The following is an 18,580-nucleotide window of genomic DNA, read 5'->3' as shown; positions in this document are numbered from 1 at the left end:
TATTAATTTGTATATTTCAATTAACTGAAAATTAACATGTATATTATATATATTATATCAATTGAAATAAATATATATATTTATATATAAATATTAATTTTGTTTAAAATATATTTATAAATATTTATATCAATATATAAATATATATTTATAAATATTTATATAAATTTAAAAATATATTTATTGCAATTTTGTTTTATAATATGTATATTATTATATATTAATTTGTATATTTCAATTATGTATATTATATATATTATATCAATTGAAATAAATATATATATATTTCAATTCTAATATATTTTTACAAATATGTGGTTGTAATTTTATTCTACCTTGTCCTATTTTTGTTCCTAGAAATTCTATATTTTTCTAAAGAATTGTGCCTTTTTGCTACTTATTATTATACCATGTTTGATGAATTCTGCAAAAACTAATTTTAAATGTCCTACATAGTGCTGCTATCGAGTCGAGTCGAACTCGAGTAGTGTGAGGCAAAATAACTAAATTCGAGCTCGAGCTTGTCAAGTTTTTAAAATTTGAGTTTGACATCAATTTATGGAACTCGAGCTCGAGTTTAATTAAATGTAATCAATTCAAATTAATCTCAATCAAGCTAATTCGAGCTCAATCAAACCTAATCAAACTCAAGTAATAAAAATTAATATTTTATATATAATTTTAAATAAAGAATATTATTGACATTTCACAATAATAAAAATTAAAATATATATTATAAAAAGCTTCCTTCCTGATTTTAGAAAATACTAATATGTCGTCTATGTATACTATTACAAAATCCTTATACTTGTTAAATATATTATCCATTTTTCTTTGGAATATTGCTGGTGCATTTTTTAGTCCAAAAGGCATTACTAGCCATTCGAAATGACCTAGTGGTCATGTAAAAGCTGTCCATTCTATACTATCTGGATGCATTCTAACTTGCCAAAATCCTGATTTACCATCAAATTTACTAAATATATATCTAAATTGTATTCTGTTAATTAATTCATTTTTATTTGGTATATCATAACTATCTTCTTTAATGTTATCATTTAACCTTTTATAATTAATTACCATTCTACTTTTTCCCCTAACTATTTTACTATGTTTCTTACCTATAAATGCTGCACTTCTATGCGGACTTTCACTTCTTCTAATTATTTTTAATTTATTTAAATCTCCTATATGCATTTCAAATTCTTTAATATCTTCATTACTAGCTTCTATCTTTGCTGTGCTAATTTTTAATCCTGGATTTAAGATTTCTAGTTTACATAAGGTTTTATCTTTTTCCCAATGTTTTTGTGGGTTTTCTCCAAAAATTTCTAATTTTTCTAACTTGCTAATTAAACTGTCTATTTCATTATGCCATGTTTCTAATAAATTATAGATCTTTTCATTTCCTAAAAGTTCTAAACTAATTTCTATTTCATCATAGTTTTCTAAAATTTCTTCTATATCTATCAATTCTTTATGTACGTGGACCTCTGAGCAGTCAAGCTCTTGGATTCTTTTTGACATGTATGGAGGCCTTTCTCCAGTCATCTCCATAGTATCAAAAGAATGAGTCCTATATACTTGTGAAGAATTTTGATTCTTCCCCCTATATTCCTGGGAGATAAAATGGAAGAAACTAAAAAATTGTAACAATTTTTAGGATTATTAAATTATGCAAGACCTTTTGTACCAAATCTAAATAGATTAGTAGTACCTCTTTATAGCAAGACATCTTTAAAAGGTCAGGAGTTTTTTAATAAAGAAGACATAAATTAGTACAAGAAATAAAGCAAGAAATTAGCAAACTCAGAGATTTAAAATTACCCCTAGACACAGATTATTTAGTAATAGAATGTGACGGAAGTAACTTAGGATGGGGAGCAATTTTGTTAGCAAAATCAAATAAATATAGCAAGAAAACAGAAGAACAGATTTGTAGATACAATAGTGGAAAATATAAAGAAAAATGAAATATTAGCAGCATAGATGTTGAACTCTTAGCAGTCAGATACGGATTAGATAGTTTTAGATTATTCATTTTAAATAAACCAGAAATAACCCTTAGAACTGATTGTAAAGCGATAGTTAGCTTTTATAATACTCATAGAGAAAAAAGAAGTAGCACTAGAAGATGGTTAATTTTTTATGATAGTATAATAGGTAGTGGCTACAAAGTAATATTTGAACATCAGAAAGGTAGTAATAATCAATTAGCAAATTATTTATCTAGAATAGCTAACACAATTTTTGATACAGATGGCACAACAACTACCCAAAGCTCAGATTGGCCAATGGGAGTTAACCAAACATCTCAAGGGAACCAATTTACATTTTAACAGCTGTGAGGAAGGTAATTTAGAAGAAATCCAGTAGGATATCTTAAATAACCTCTAGAACAGTAGATATAATTCAGAAAAAATTAGAAAGTTAAACATCTTAGCATTTTATATTAATATGTATATTTCAATTTGTATATTTCAATTATGTATATTATATTATATATATTACATTAATATGTATATGTATATTTCAATTATGTATATTAATATGTATGTTATATATATTATATCAATTGAAATAAATATATATATTCATATATAAATATTAATAATTTGTTTAAAATGTATTTATATATATATATAAAACAAAATTGAAATACATTTTAAACAAAATATTAATATTTATATATGAATATATATATTTATTTATATAAATATATTTATATAAATATATATTTATTTATATATACTTATATAAATTTATAAATATATTTATTTCAATTTTGTTTTATAATATGTATATTTCAATTTGTATATTTAAATTATGTATATTATATATATTTATAAAACAAAATTGAAATAAATATATTTATAAATTTATATAAATATATAAATATATTTTAAACAAAATATTAATATTTATATATGAATATATATTTATTTCAATTGATATAATATATATAACATACATATTAATATACATAATTGAAATATACATATACATATTAATATAATTTTTATATATAATATAATATACATAATTGAAATATACAAATTGAATTATACATATTATAAAACAAAATTGAAATAAAAAATATTATATATAAATAAATATTAATATATATATATATAATATAAAACGAAATTGAAATTGAAAAATCTGATTTCTATTTTGGATTTCAAAAACTCCACTACCGAATTCGAACCAAATTCGCATAATTTGAAATTGAAAATTCCTAATTTTTTTGTATATTTGGAGTTTTTTTGATATATTGTTTGGATATGTGTTTTTGGAGTTGTTTTTGTTTGTGTATTACTTAACATTGTAGATGAAAAAATTATTTTTAAAAAAATGTTGAATCCAAACGGAGCCTAGAGTATAATACCAACAATCAATCAAATGAGAACACTTGGAGAGTGACCTTATTCATGTTCATAGATTCAATAATTCTTTTCCACCATATAAGTAGGAATAAAACCACATAAGTAGGAACACAATCATAAATCATATAAGTGGGAATAAAATTATAATTTTTTGTGTAAGTGAGAGGGGTTCAAATTTGGAACCTCTTCTCGAACCCCAAATCACCTAGTCCATCCCCTCTTCCTAAAACAAAATCATAGTTAAAAATCCTTTCACACTAATATATTCTAGAACCATAAAAGTAAAACTTCTTGAAAAGATAAAAACATAGTAGAGCACATAAAAAATTGAAGGATTAAATTTTTTATTCATTGACACTACGGATATTTTCAGGTTTAAATGCATGACCACTAACCTAAATTTGAATTTAAAATCTAAATTTTGAACATATATCATGCATCCTACTATAATAGTGCGTACACTATAAGTGTATATAAGATTTAATCAAAAACTCAAATCATGTAAAATAAAAGGATCACAATTGCAATAACAAAATCATAAAGTAGATCTAAAAACCCAAAAAACATATGATATACACATCAAAGTAGTATATGATAGGCCTATGCAATATCTGCAACATCCGGTGCATCTTGGATCAAAGTTCATAGCAATGACTCTTGCAAAAGCAGAAATTGCCGCCAATTCCATGTAAAGTCATATGCCTCAACAAGTTAATGGTCTAGTATAAAATAAATACAGCGACACGAGAAAAAGCCAATATTCCTATGTCAAATGGAGTTCTAACCATCTCTTGCAGCATCAAATCGAGTTCTAACAATCGCTCGTGCCATGGAGAACAAGAGAACAAGAAGAACATGCCATACCTAGTATGCTCGTGAATAAAGGTCAAACATACTAATGCAGCAGCGATAAAGTCAAGTGTCAGAAAGATAGTGAGGCTAATGGTACCTAGCTGAAGCTCAACTATAGCATATCAAGATGGCAGACATCAGAAAACCCAAACATCAAAAAATCCAAGCAAAACCCATGTTGCTGCAACGGCCGGGTCGATCATGCATCAAAGTGCATGGCAGCACCCTTAACAAAAACCAAAATTGCTGATAATCCCACGTGAAGTCTCTCAACTAATGTAATGCTCCAGTACATAAACAAATATAGAGCCTGTTTGGAAGGTGAGTTTTTTGGGTGTTTGTATAAAACTTTACTGTAGATCGCTGTAGAAATTATAGAAAAACTTTTGTAAGATGAAAAAACTTTTTTTTTCTTTTCCTTTTTTTTCGTTCTTTTTCTTTTTCTTCCTTTCTTTTTTTTTTCCCTTCCTCCCTTCCCCCTCCCCCTCCCATGTTCCCTCTCCCGAACTCTGCAAACACATACAAATTTTTTTTTTCCCTTTTCTCCTCTTTGCCCCCTCCCTCCCCCGCTACCCCTTTCCTCCCCTCTCCCCCGTCACCCCCTCTGCCCACCATCCCTTTCCTCCCCTCTCCTCCGCCATCCCCTCTACCCGCCACCCCTCCCTCTCCCTCTACCGCCACCCCTTTTCTCCCATCTCCCCCTCGCACTCCGATGCCAAAGAAAGGCCGATCATGGATTTTTATTTTTTTTAGCTTTTTCTCTCCCCTCCCCTCTCTCTCCCCCGCCACCCACCCCCTCTCCCTTTGCGATCTGGTCGCGCGACCATATCACAACTAGCTGGAGGGAGAGGGGAAGAGGGGAGGAGAGGGGGCGAGGGAGAAGGACAGAAAAAAAAAACTTTTGAGGTGATCGGCGCCGGAAGAGGTGGTAGAGGTGATGGCTGGCGTGGTGGGTTGGGTAAGGAAGGAAAAAGAAGAAAAGTTGAAGAAAAAGTTTTTGTGTATTAAATTTTTGAAGTGTGTAGGTAAAAAATTTAGAAAAATTTTTTGGGATTCCTGTAGCAAAAGTTGTTAAAAAACTAGTTTTATACAAACTTGCTAAAAAACTACATCTCCTAACAGGCCCATAGTAGCACTACAGAAAAAAAAAAGCCATGAATCCTATATCAATTGGAGCTCTGACCAACCTCCTGCGGCACAGTATTGTAACAGCCATTAAAAACAAGAAAAAGATAGCACGTCTAGAATGCTAGCTCAAGGGCAAAAGCTAGACGCGCTAATGTAGTATCCGCACACAAGAGTATAGGAAAGATAGCTTGGAGAAGGGCACCAGGCGCATGACCAGCCAACCACTCATGAATCTTAGTGTGATAGTATAGTATGAATATATCAAAGATAATCTGACAAGCCCATGGACAATTATGCAGACAAGAATTAGAACATGACAATGATGAGTATGTGAAAGATGAGTGGCCACAAAGAACCAGCATGCTAGGCCTAAGAATATCAAAGTGGGTAAGAACCAATGGGTACAGACACGGTTGAATAGTTGATTGTTGAATATGGGCACTTTTGTTCTATGAAAAACCTTTGAGAGGTGAAAAGGAAATAGATGGGACTGAGAAAAACTTCAAAGGAGTGAGAGGTTGAGGGTTTTGGTGGTGATGCCAGGTGATGATGGAGAATATTACAGGAGCTACGTAGTACGATGGCACCATGTTGTGGGAGCAAATGATCGGAAAGAGAGACGGTTGTTATCTTTCTCTCCAAATAACACACAATGTTTTGCAACTTGGATCGGCCATCCACTCGGTCAAGGTTAGAGGTCAATGGATTCACCTTGATCAAACCTATCCAAGAATTGGATGATGTTATCGTAATGTCATAAATATATTTAATTTTAAAAATTAATATATTATATAAAATTTCTAAAAACATATTAATATTAAGAAAGGTAAATTCAATGTGTGTTTGATATTTCTAAGATACTTTACAAGAAAATACAAATAAGGTAGTATAATTAAGTAGCAATTAATGCAATTTATAATTTAAGGCATAGTCAACAAGTTTAAAACCAAATTACCAATTGGCTGGATAGGGTTTCTCTGTGGGTCCCCCTTAGATTGCTCTGTTGGGCCGGTTTCTCGATGCTCTCTGCGTCTACTGAGTGTAAGTGTGTGTGTGTGGGTTTCTATCCTTGAGGTAAAAAAAAACAAGTTTAAAACCAAATTGAAAGGCTTATTTGAAAAGTAGTACAAGAATTTAGGGCTGTAGCTATAAGTTTTAAAATGTTTCTAGGTGTAATAATAGTTTTCTAGTACTCGAGAGGTCAAATCATAAAATTGATAAAATGTTTCTAGGTGAATTTTTTACTTTTTTTTTATGTTTATCCCTTTTTTAACTTAGATCTTCCATTGGAGTTGTTTGAGAGATATTTATGGTATAAAAAAAAGGAAAACAAAAAGGTAAAAAAAGAAAAGATGGAAAAAACCTGGTTTGAAGCGGTTTTTCTAGTTTGTGGTCAAACTCGATTTTTCAATCGAGTTTTTAATTGAGTTTTTGTTTGACGAGGTTTTAAGTCAACTCGGATCAGATGCCTATCTGGTTTTTGTTGCCCCGCATATCTTTTTAGAATTTTAATTTATGAACTAACTTAAAAAATCAAGTAATTCTTTCACGTCCTTTCTAAAAAAAAAAAAAAAACTCTGAGGACACACTTAAAATTTTGAGTAAATCTTTCCTACACTGATAGTGTATACACTATCATCGTTGGATTCATGATATGTGTGCAAAAACTGAATTTCAAATTCAAATTTTGCATTATTGGCATTTATCCAACACTAATAATGTATACACTGTCAGTGTTGGAAAGATTAATTCTAAAATTATATTAAAATTGTATAAGTATTATAGGAATTTAATAGGACAGTGGGCCCGTGCCCCCACCTTAAATCCGCCCCTGCTACCACGCCAGATATTATTAATTCCAAACTACTACTAGTCATGAAAGGAAACAGTTTCTTTGACAAATTTTTCGTAACTCCCTTGCCAAGGAAAAGGGATAGGATAAAGGTTAACTAAAACTCTCTTGAGTTTTTCATCTTCTTTATTTTTCTGGGACGGTGAGTAAATTGATCAGACCAGGACAAAAGCTGCAAGAATATTTTGGCAGAAAAGATCCCCGGCGACCTTGGCCCTAAAGATTCTAACTTGATTTCCAGCTAATTACAACATGGATCCGGAGTAGGAGTTGGTGTAGACGGTGACAATAAACGAAAAAAAAAAAAATAGACATTGGACCTACAATAAATGGCAGCACATATTGTGACCTAAAGTAAGAAGCAACTAATTTATATGTTCATGGTCAGGTTACGGGGTAAAAGGATAAAAACACATAAATGACCGTAAACTCTTTTTATTGGGTGTTGAAAATAGACTGAGTTAGATACTTCATCTTATTTTTGTTTTGGATAAATTTGGCATTAGTTCACAAGCTCCTTTTGCTAATTCGTTTATTTCTTTCCTAATATTTTTATTGCCTCGATCATATGATATGCTGGTGATGAAAAAAGCGATCGTAAATTCTTTTTTTTTTTTTTGTACAGTAGCAAAATCATATTGTCCCGACAAGGTAAAATCTACGCTGACTTGGTCTTGAATGTAGTAAAATTTGCCAAAGTAATTAGTAGCTACAAGGACAGATTTTAACTATTAATCTGCAAAATTAGAAGAGACTTATCAATGAAACATGAAACCTACCATTGATCTTCATATGCCTCGTGTCATCTCATGTCTAACTCAAGGAGAGGTAGCCAGGTAGCAGAATAACTTCAGGCCCGACCCATCCATCAGTTTCTGGCCCAGATAGCCACCATGGAACGGTACGGCAGGCCCAACAACAGTTATGGCCACTATATCTGAGACATAATTTAATGGCGTGAGATTGACCAGCGTTGAAGACCCACGCCTTCAGTGTTCTTCAATTTTCTCTTACCTATTTTCTTCTTTATGGAGGAAGAATTGGAAAATAAATGTACTAATATTTCAGTACAAATTTATAGTCTAAAAAAGGTTTCATAATTTCGCTCCCCCAACGTTAGCTCCGAAGTCCATGGCGCGAAGTTCCATCGATTCAGCTGAAGAAGAAGGTTTTTCGGGTTAGTACAGTTTTGGTAAATTTTCAAGCTTTTATCAATAAATAATAGTCAATAAATCTCTTCTATTTGCCTCCAATACCGTGATTTTTACCTCTAATATTGTGTTTCGTGCTGAAGTTTATTGGCTGCTCAGCCCACCATACAAATACTAATACTCTTGTAAGTTGTTGGCAGGGCCACCCTCTGAAGAAAATGAGGATTTCCAGCCTCAAGCTTCCCATCACCACCCTTATGCGCCATCCCACGAGGTACTATAAGTAAAACCCATGCCAAATGCTTTTCTTGTTTGTTGCTAATTAAGCCATCTTATGCCCTTTATGTCCATATTTTGTTCTAAGGATGTGAATTTGTCGTTGGATTATGTTGTGAAAAAGGTGGAGGTGTGGCTGCAAAAGGGTGAAAAGAAAAAGTGAAAAACCAAGATTTGATTGAAAGAATCTCTTTTGCATTTGTTTGAAGTAATGGTTAATGGATAGACACTTGCTTTCTAATGGCAAAAAGTGGGGATTTTGTTGTTTTTCATTTAGTGATCGAAGTAGTGATTTCGTGGTGATCTCTGTTCATATTAGCTTTGAGACTTAACTTGGGTCCAATTGTCCAATGCACGAGAACAGAAGCCTGTAGCCAAATTTGATCTTGTTAGATATTGAAATAATGGTCTTGGAGTGTTCATAGTAACTATAAGATAAAAAATGGGGGAGCTGTGGCGTACATGTGCTCTATATCCCCATTGATCAGGTAAAATAACGCTATTAAGTCATATTACTAGCCATTGGATAAGGAATCTCTTATGCCATCATAAATTTTGAATCCCAAAATTACTTTATAGTTTTTGGTTTACTAATTCCCCAACTCTTTCGTTCTTTCCCTTTTTGTTGCCATCATATTCTGGTTATGGAAGTTGATCGGGCATTCTATATTATATTGGGGGCACCATTTTTCCAGCTTGTGGCACCAACTTTACTGTAGTAAATTTTGCTGTGGTAGAGAGCTGCCATATATCTTCAGAATGTTGTTATTTTCTGTATAGATAATATCTTCTTTTGTCCATTTTTTCCAATTTTATTTGAGGGCTAACTGAGAGTTCTCTGTTCTATAATGCAGGTATTTGACATTTCAACGACTGTAGATCCTAGTTATCTAATATCCTTGATAAGAAAACTCCTGCCACCAGAATACAGCAACCAGTCTCTAGATAGTGAAGTTCATGTTTCCCCTAGCAAAGGGCCTAGAACTGAAAATGGTGAGAGAACAATGGTGTCTCCATTTAATGGTGGAGAAGTTCAACCATGTGCTGGCTGTGAAAATGCAGTTAGGAACATTTGTGAAAATTTTAGTGAAGCACATAATCCACCAGGATTTACGGAAGATGCGATGGAAGATCAACAGAAGCATCGGTCTGCTTCAGGGGAAGAAGCTGCTTGGGAAGAGCATGGATGCACTTTATGGGATCTTGCGGCTAATGAGACTCATGCTGAACTAATGGTACCAGGTTTCTCCTTTTCAGTATTGATTTGCTCCACAATTAGAAAGTAACAGTTCTTAAGCTCTACCTTTGGCACGTGTTTCTGAATCTTCTTCCAGTTACTGGTCAACTAAAGACAAAGAAAGGTTACCATCTTAGGTTTGTGGGAAAGTGAAATAGATAATGCTTCTAGCTCTCCGAAAATCAAATGTAATATGAGAGAGACTGCTTCCCCTGCTGAGAGAGTCAATCTTTTAAGGAAAAATCTTCTGGCTTTCATGCTTTTTTTGATTGTGCATCAACAGTAGACAATGGTTGCATTCTTTCCCTGCCTCCAGCTCATCTCCAACACTAGCAGCTCCATTCTCTCTCTATCTCCCCCTTTCTCTGAAGATGGAATTTGTATGAGATTTGCATTATACCATCTTTTTATTTTACATGCATCTTGAGGGTCATGGCTGGAAAAGTTGCGTTCATGGGCTGAGTTGCATCTACTGCGATTCCAAACAGGTTCAAAATCTCATTCTTGAAGTGCTTCTGGCTAACCTAATGGTTTCTCAATCTGCTCGAATCACTGTAAGGTTCCCACTCAATTTTAGGTGCTTCATGTTAACAGCATGTCAGTTGTATTACTTCTCAGTCTTGTGCTAAATCAATTTTCTGCTTAACGATGATAAGGAGATACTGCAAAGTCATAGAAGCTAGTTTGAAACTTCTATATTTTCAGGAGATAAGCCTCGGAATAATTGGAAATCTGGCTTGCCATGAAGTTTCACGGAAACACATAGCCTCGACAAATGGGTTGATAAAGACAATTGTGGATCAGTTGTTTCTGGATGATGCTCAATGCCTCTGTGAAGCACTCCGGTAGTATTATTTCGAAATTATGCAGCATTTTTACCCAAAACTAGTTGTCTAATTTTGAGACGTGTTTTCCAGTGTTGTATTACTCCATTTTAATTTATATTATTGCAATTTGTAGACTCTGAAGAGAGGCCAACCCCAAATAGCAAGCATCTGTCATAATGTTTCTAGACTGAATTGAGTACTCTGGTTTACCCATATAAGGGACGGGAGACCTCTTTAGTGCCTCCAGTGGGGGAAAGGTGTGCCGGGAGGGGGGGGGCAGGGGGTGTTTAACTGTGCTCTTGTCTCTTTTTATTGTTAGGTAGTTGCTACCTGCACTAACTATTTTCCCTAGGTTACATATAGGCATTTATGTCTCTGTATTTGAGATTTTTTAGCTTCTTCCTCTCTGATTTGTAGGACATTCTATGTATTTGGACTGTTCTTGATTTTTTGCGTTTTCTGTGTCCTGAATGTTTTACATATGATGTAGTCTATCATGATAGTACTTGTTCTGCATATTTTGAGATTTACATTCGGTGCATTGAGCTTTTCTTATGTCATGCAGGGTAATAACGTTATGTTTTCAAAGTGGTGAAGGTGTTGTTTGGACAGAAGCATTAACACCTGAGCATATTCTATCCCGTATTTTGTGGATTGCTGAGAACACCTTGAATCTGCCGCTCATAGAAAAGGTAATGAGCTTTTATCTGATCTCACTTTGTTCTGGAAGCTGAGCCATTGGTTAATGAGGTCTAGCTTGTTGGATTCATTTTGAAGTATTTTTGTATATTCTTTTACACAATAGCACCAGTTTTTATGTCTGTTGGCTTTATTTTTTTCAAAACTATGTATGTGTGCAGTTCAAATTTTCCCCCGATTCATTGATTGATGCTTTTCCTAATCATACTTAATTTGCATCCATTTAATTTTCGTTGGCGGAGTTGGGGAAATGCATGTTTAACAAACTATACGCGAAGTAATGGAGTTTGGCACATACTAGTTGAAAGTGAGCAAAACATTTGCTTAAGCAAGGAGCTGTAGTACAGGCTTGTGCTTCAAGCTTTTCCATGATCTCATATGCTTTACTTTCTGTGCTGATTTGGGATGCACTCCCATGATGCTCGAAACACATTCTTATTTTACTTGGCCATAATAAAAAAGAAAATTTTGCAATATCTTACAAGTCAAGATACAGGACTTCAATCCTAAAGAATGATTCACTCATGCTTCTTGTTGTTTGGGAATTAGCAATGTTAGATTGCTAGAAGATTTGCTTTTGTATTGAATTATGTCTGTCATTTAGTCACTTTAATAGATAGGGAGTTTTCAGTCTTGGACAGTAAGAGCATTCTTGGATGCTCATTTCGAGTTAGTTGAGAAATGTAATTCTTTGTTTACCTTGTGAAGTTTCTTAATCTTTAGACTAGTCTAAACTGTGAACATCATATCCACAGTTTTCTCATGTTCTGTCAAATTCTTGTCTTAAACAGAGTGTTGGTTTACTTTCAGCAATATTAGGAAGCGAACAGGAGATAGCTAGGGTTCTTCTACCACCTTTGATGAAGTTTGGTCTTCCAAATCTCCTGATTAACCTTTTTTCTTTTGAAATGAGCAAGCTGACAGAAGAGCGAATGCCTGAAAGGTACTTCTCTTCTCTTCTATTAGCGGAACTGTGGTTTGAGGTTTAGATGTTTAGAAGTATTGTATCGCTCTTGTAAACTTCAAGATGACTCTATCTTCTTTGAACCTTTTCAGACTGATATTTTCGGACCTCTTTAATGTAATTACTGATCCAGCATGAGTGGTTTCTGAATCTATGTTCTGTTTTACTATGCTTTTTGTAGCAGACGGGACAAAAACAAAAACTGTGCTTTCTCCTGTGTCTGTGCTTGAATCTTTTTTTTCTGTGGCTGAAAATGTGCGATAAACTTCCAAGTATTTCAGAAGCATCTTTTTGTTGTGATGTCCCATGCTAGTGTACTTCATTACTGTAGCTTTGTTGATTCTTGACTGAAGTGCTATCAAGCAGTGGGAATCTTTCTTACTAATTAATTAAAATATGGTGCATCAGGTACCCCGTTCTGGACATAATTCTCCAGGCACTTGAAGCTCTTTCTGCTGCTGATGATTTTTCATCATATATATGTTCCAATAGGGAACTCTTCAAGCTACTCAATGACCTGATCAAGCTTCCTGATAAAACTGAGGTGCATAGCTGCTTTCAGAACCCCCCCCCCCCCAACAACCCCCCATGTGCAGCAAATTTGATTACTCTGTGGGTAGAAAAGTACAAAGGTTTAACAATTGCATCTTAGTTGCTGATGAAATTCCCTCATCTATCCCCCTAAAAGGACTACTTCAGGATGAATCACCTTCCACAAGTGTTTTGGACCTTTCCTAAATTGGTCATAGATGTGATGTTAAGAATAAACTCTTCAAGCTGCTTCAGGACAAAATACTTATGCAAATTGCAAAGAAGAATTTTAATTTTCAATATATACAACTACCCTCATGTGCCACAGGTGGTCGAAGCCACCTAATCATAAGTCAATATTCAGTGTTAGACTTTGAAGAAAGTCACTGCAACTCCTGTTCCTCTTGGCATGCTGATGGTTACATTGTCTCATACTAAAAGATACCCTCAACTATCACATCCTAGAGCCCCTGCCCTGTGGTCCTGGCTTTACCAATGTGCATCATATTGATATTCAGTATCAGAGCTCTAAGTTTGTTTTCTAAAATTGCCAAATACCTTTCTCTTGCAACCTTACCAGGTTTAGATTCCCAATAACTTACATCGTCACTTGGTTTTCCATGGGTGCTGCACTTCCTGTTGAGCCTGACCATTCTGTGTTCTGCTGCTGCAACTCTTAATTCCCCTTTCTGATCTAAGGTTGCAACAGCAAGAAAGGAGGCCCTATATTTCTTGAAGTTCTTCCACCAAAATTCACTTTCTAACTTATCTTCCTGGTTGAGGGAAACAATCTGTACTTATATTAGAAACAAGAGGCTTTGTACGGGGACCCCTTTAAAGCAAAACTTTCTGGAAACTTCCTTGGTCATATACATATTGCGAGTTACATATAGAATGCATCTTGTTAAGTGAGGAAATTGCAGAATCATGTCGAGCAATGATCTGATGAAGGCCAAGCAATAGCTGGGCTCATTCTGGAATTTTCATGGCTACTAGGATTAAATGTGAGAAACTTTCTAATAATTTGTTCCTGGGTGTGTTAGTTCTGCTAAGGTGCCTCCACCTGTTGAAAAAACTTGCAGCTTTATGCATAGAAAATTTTGCAACTGAGCTAGTTGATAATTTTTAATTTTTTCAATTAATTTGGGGGTCCTTATGAAAACTTAATTAATTTTTTGAAATAATAAACAGCTAATAACAGTCAGGATAGGTCATTGAGCATGGGCATCACCAGGCGGTGGTAATGGCCTTGTAAAGTACTTTAGTTTCAACTAATTGTATTCCTTTCGTGTCCAGGTGCAATATCCTATAATGTACAAATCACTTTATTATTAGGTTAACAGTATTTCCTTCGTTTGTTTTAAGTGTTATTAAACCACAACGATGGACCATTAATCTGTTAAGAGTTACTATTATCAAAGTTTAGATGCAGAATAATCAATAAATTTAGTCCAGGTGGTTCAATTGCACATGCCTAGTAGGAAATTGGTGCTGAACAGGGAAAATGTGAATCAGCTTATCAGGTTATTTTAAGGGAGCTGTAGTGGGCATAAATGATGTGGCTGTTCTTTCCTGCAGGTTGCCAGTTCTTGCGTAACTGCAGCAGTTTTGGTTGCAAATATCCTGCCTGAAGTAGAACATCTTGCTAGTGAAATATCAGAAGGTTAAACTTTTCAGGGTCTTTGAAGGGCCTTCTTGCAATCTTTGTGTCAAGCATGAGAAACTTATGCATAATTAGCAATGACATTTTGGTTCTGCCAGATTTTTGTTTTTCACAGGGCATATTCGATATAATCCCTTTTGCTTATGATGACATAGAAGCAAAAGGTGCACTTTGGAGCATTCTTGAAAGACTATTGATTTGTATAGAAGTTAGTGAGTGTAACCCGTCAAGTCTGCATCAGTATATCTCAATACTTGTCAGCAAATCGGATGTGATTGAAGAGGAATTCGTAGACCTTCAATTAGCTGATGCAAGTGAGGAAGGCAAGAGCTTTACTGATGGCACGTATCGAAGAACTAGAACCAGAACTGTATCCTTTCTTTCAATATTATTACACTTTGTCCATCAAGTTTGCTCTCAATTCTGCCTCGTAATTTCTACTTTTTTGTCTGCCAACCATATGCCTTACCATGGTTCTCCTTTACCTCCTCAATAGCTTAGAAGAATTTTTGATATTCTGAAGCAATGGGAATTCTTGAAAGCTCAACTTAAGGATGCTCCTTTATCAGAGGTAAACGTTGTGAATGAAGGAGATGTCAATAAATTGCTGCAGTATTGTCGTAAATGTTTAGAGTGTGAGAAAGCGTCCTCTTTTATCTGATGTTCCTTTCAAATGGAGCCGTGTTTACGGATTATTGTTAGCATTACTTCCTCTTACCAGTACATGATATGTAATTGAAACACCTTTTTGGTTGCTAAAACATGATATTGGATCAGCATCATTTTTGAGGTAGAAAAGTACAGGATTTGAACTTCACATTGAACAACTACGATTGACACTTTTACCTTTTCTAACACCCTTAAACAGATGTATAAATATCTGGCTTTTGCATCTCTTGGGGGTAAAAGAGAAGGGATCGGCATAAAGAAAGGGACCAGGAATGCTATTTAACCAGAGAACTACTTAGCAACGATAAGTTGAAGATAGATAGATGATATAGCTTACCGTTGGCTTGTTCTTGGTTGTTTGTTTTAACTGATTATAAATTCTGATTTTGAATAATCAGTTTTTGTGATGTTTTTGGTTGGTTTTGTATTCTAATTATAGATTTTTAGTAACTAAAAAAAAAAAACTAAAATCTATAATCAACTAAAGAGTAGTTTTTGCTGATTCTGATTATTATCCATAACCAGTATCTATAATTAAATATTACTTAACAACCACTCTTAATATTCCAAAAAAAGAAAAAGGAAAAACAAAGAACAAAAGCTCACTATTAAAGCCAAAGAACAATATCAATAATCATATCCCCCTGAGACGAGGAAAAAAAAGCGCAACGGGTATCGCTTAACAAACATGAATATGTCAATCTGACTAATTTCCCTCTGTTACTCTTCAAATAGAGGGCTGGTAGAAAAGTTTGAAGGCCTCCATGACTTCAAGATACCACACTGCCTCTCGATCAGGAAATGCAGAAAGATCAACAATCTTGTGAACCTGAAATTGTAGAGAATCATAGTTCTAATTTATATAACATGAAAGATTTCCTACTTGAAAGAACCATTAGACCAAGAACTGGAAACATATATGGAAAGTTTATTTGCATTCATTGGAAAACTCCATGGAATTTGTAGGCTTGTCCAGAAGAGGACTCCAGTTAGAAAGATTGCTATAAAAATCTTCACGGTTTGTATAGTCACATCATGGACCACAGCCAATTACTCATGAACCATCAAAGCAAGTTATTAAGATACCCAAAACAAATGCTGAATCAACAGATACAGAAGCTGTAACTATATAAAAGATATATGCTAAAATATAAATTAAAAACCTGGAAGCCTTGACACGTATAATGCAGACATATTTGTGACCTAGAATAATAGGGGAAAACAAGGCAACTGTTGCTCGAGCCTATATAGACAACCACAAATGAACTCCCAGATTTATAGCATATAAAGATAAAGGAGATCTTTCCACTCTGTTTTCATAGAAAGGTAAGAAATTAGTATTAGAATTTCAGTAATTCAAAATAAGAAAATCAGCACAAAGGAAATTCAATAGAGATGTCTTATATGATTAACTCTGCAAAGACTATTCTATCTTGTAGCAGGCAATTTGCTCAATCAACTCAGACTTCAAAAGCAACTAATGTAACTAAACCATCACAATACATTGTAAAGCATCTGAAAACAATTCCTTTAGGCCTCTTACCTTACATCAACTCTGGCCCAAAAAAAAAAAAATCCAAGCATCACCAAAGAGCACTAGACAAACTCAAGGAAAACATCCAAGTACTAAGTAGCCTATTATGGTCCATTAAGTCATTAACAGTTCTGAAAAGTAATGTGCCTCTAATTTAAGTTAAAAACCCTACATAACCAGCAAGAAATTTCCAGACTTGAACAACTAAATTCCACAGGTAAAAATGGGGTCCGTATTTTTTAGCAGCATTCAGCAAAAGCTACCTAGACATAAAAGTGTACAAAGAAGAACAACAATGTGTAGTCTACAGTAGTGACTCACCTTAATCATGGGTACATCACCTGTCTGTATAAAATAACCTCCAACTACCATGACATACATTCCTGGACATTTACACACAAAAGAAGAGAAAGGTGTTACTCCCTTTTGTTCTCAGTGAAAAAAACAACCTAGAACGTGGGTTCAATACTAACCTGTTTCCCAATGGCGGTTACGGAAATCACCCGACAGGATGAGCTCAATGATTCCGGTGCCATCATCAAGGAGGAAGCGGCAGCCAGTTTCACTGGGGGCCGTGGAGGAAGAGGAAGGCACTGCCGAGACTAAAATGCCCTACCATAAGTTTGTAGCATTCAACATTTCTCAGAATTAAAATCATTTTTGACAGGACATATGAGAAGGACGATGTAACTTATGAAGTAAGCTGAATGCTTACCTGGATCCAAGCACGCTGAAACAGAATACCTCCAAGACTGAAGGAGGACTGGGAGTCAGAAATCACTTGCTGGGCCTTCTTTAGATGCATGCATAGCAGCTTGAGTGCTGCCAGATTGTAGTCCATTGCTGTCTGTAAATATTCACAATTCACCCCTCCAGAATTTCACATCTTCATGAACTTCTTGAGTGCTGCTAGTTAATTCAAAAAGAAAAAAATCCTACATAACCAGCAACCAATATCCAGACTTGAATAAACTCTACAAATACTGATGTTATCACTATTATTAGCAGCATTCAGCAAAAGCCGCCTACACATACAGGGTATTAACAAAAACAACAAAATGTCATCTAAATTAATGACACCTTAATCATGGGCAGGTCATGTCCCTCTGGGGACTTTGGGTGAAATAGGTTAAGTTAATAAAGTCGGTTTCCTGTTTCCATGGACAATAAAGTTTCTAAATGGTATTGGTGGCCAAGCCAATTTCACTATCTTAAAGTGTTTAAAGGAAAAATATTCCATTGGTCACTTCCAATATGGACAATAACTGCCTGACGAAGTGTTTCAAGTACATTGGGCATAATAGTATCTTATGCAGTTAAAGAACATGTACGCTTAGAGCAAGCGTAATATTACGCAAAGCAAAATTTATATTACTGTAGCTTTACAAAAATGAAATAATCCAAATTGAAATTTACTTTACCAAGAAAGAAAGATTCAATGATGTGTAAGCTCTTTACTGGAATGGCTAATGCAGCTAGAAACTCAACCTACCTGCACAAAGCAGCATGGTGACTATAGGTAGTGAATCTTTCTGAATGCCTTTGTTTTTTTGGGCTCACCTTCTGAATGCTTAGGTGTTAATCATTTTATTTGATCATCAAACTTTTCCTCTTTTTTTACTAACGTCGAGTCATGCACATGATAGATTTGTTTTATCCTAGCTTTTTTATTCACATTATTTTCTTAATAGAATAATGTTGTGCTATCTTAATTCCTGGAGGGCATGCTGAATGTGGAACTGATCTTTTCTCAAAAACAGAGTGAAAAAAGCAGATGTACTCTCTCTCTCTCTCTCTCTCTCTCTCTCTCT

The 18,580-nt window shown here is 34.3% G+C and overlaps 2 protein-coding genes across 5 annotated transcripts; one reads left to right on the top strand and one right to left on the bottom strand.

Annotated features, from left to right (window-relative positions):
- Nucleotides 1-8,180: 8,180 nt before the first annotated feature.
- Nucleotides 8,181-17,676, top strand: LOC113727027 (uncharacterized). 4 transcript variants are annotated; one of them, XM_072076355.1, is made up of 12 exons: nt 8,181-8,395; nt 8,570-8,643; nt 9,500-9,880; nt 10,371-10,436; nt 10,588-10,727; nt 11,275-11,401; nt 12,200-12,351; nt 12,781-12,916; nt 14,482-14,566; nt 14,665-14,936; nt 15,063-15,137; nt 17,437-17,676. In XM_072076355.1, exons 1-12 carry the CDS (start codon nt 8,350-8,352, stop codon nt 17,443-17,445), a joined length of 1,563 nt encoding a protein of 520 aa, XP_071932456.1. In that variant the 5' UTR covers nt 8,181-8,349; the 3' UTR covers nt 17,446-17,676. The 4 variants fall into 4 exon arrangements, with proteins under 4 accessions (XP_071932456.1, XP_071932447.1, XP_071932452.1 ...); XM_072076346.1 differs by lacking the exon at nt 17,437-17,676 and adding an exon at nt 15,435-15,642; XM_072076351.1 differs by lacking the exon at nt 17,437-17,676 and having other exon boundaries at nt 14,722-14,936; nt 15,063-15,383.
- LOC113727035 (uncharacterized) lies at nt 15,822-17,610 on the bottom strand. Its single transcript, XM_027251030.2, has 4 exons — nt 17,485-17,610; nt 17,243-17,381; nt 17,091-17,152; nt 15,822-16,064 (listed from the first exon to the last, which is right to left on the bottom strand). The coding sequence occupies exons 1-4, from the start codon at nt 17,608-17,610 to the stop codon at nt 15,963-15,965; spliced, it is 429 nt and encodes a 142-aa protein (XP_027106831.2). The 3' UTR covers nt 15,822-15,962.
- Nucleotides 17,677-18,580: the final 904 nt, after the last annotated feature.

The sequence above is a fragment of the Coffea arabica genome, chromosome 1c, assembly GCF_036785885.1.
Source record: "Coffea arabica cultivar ET-39 chromosome 1c, Coffea Arabica ET-39 HiFi, whole genome shotgun sequence".
Taxonomy (NCBI): Eukaryota; Viridiplantae; Streptophyta; class Magnoliopsida; order Gentianales; family Rubiaceae; genus Coffea; species Coffea arabica.
This window is presented reverse-complemented; position numbering and strand designations above follow the sequence as displayed.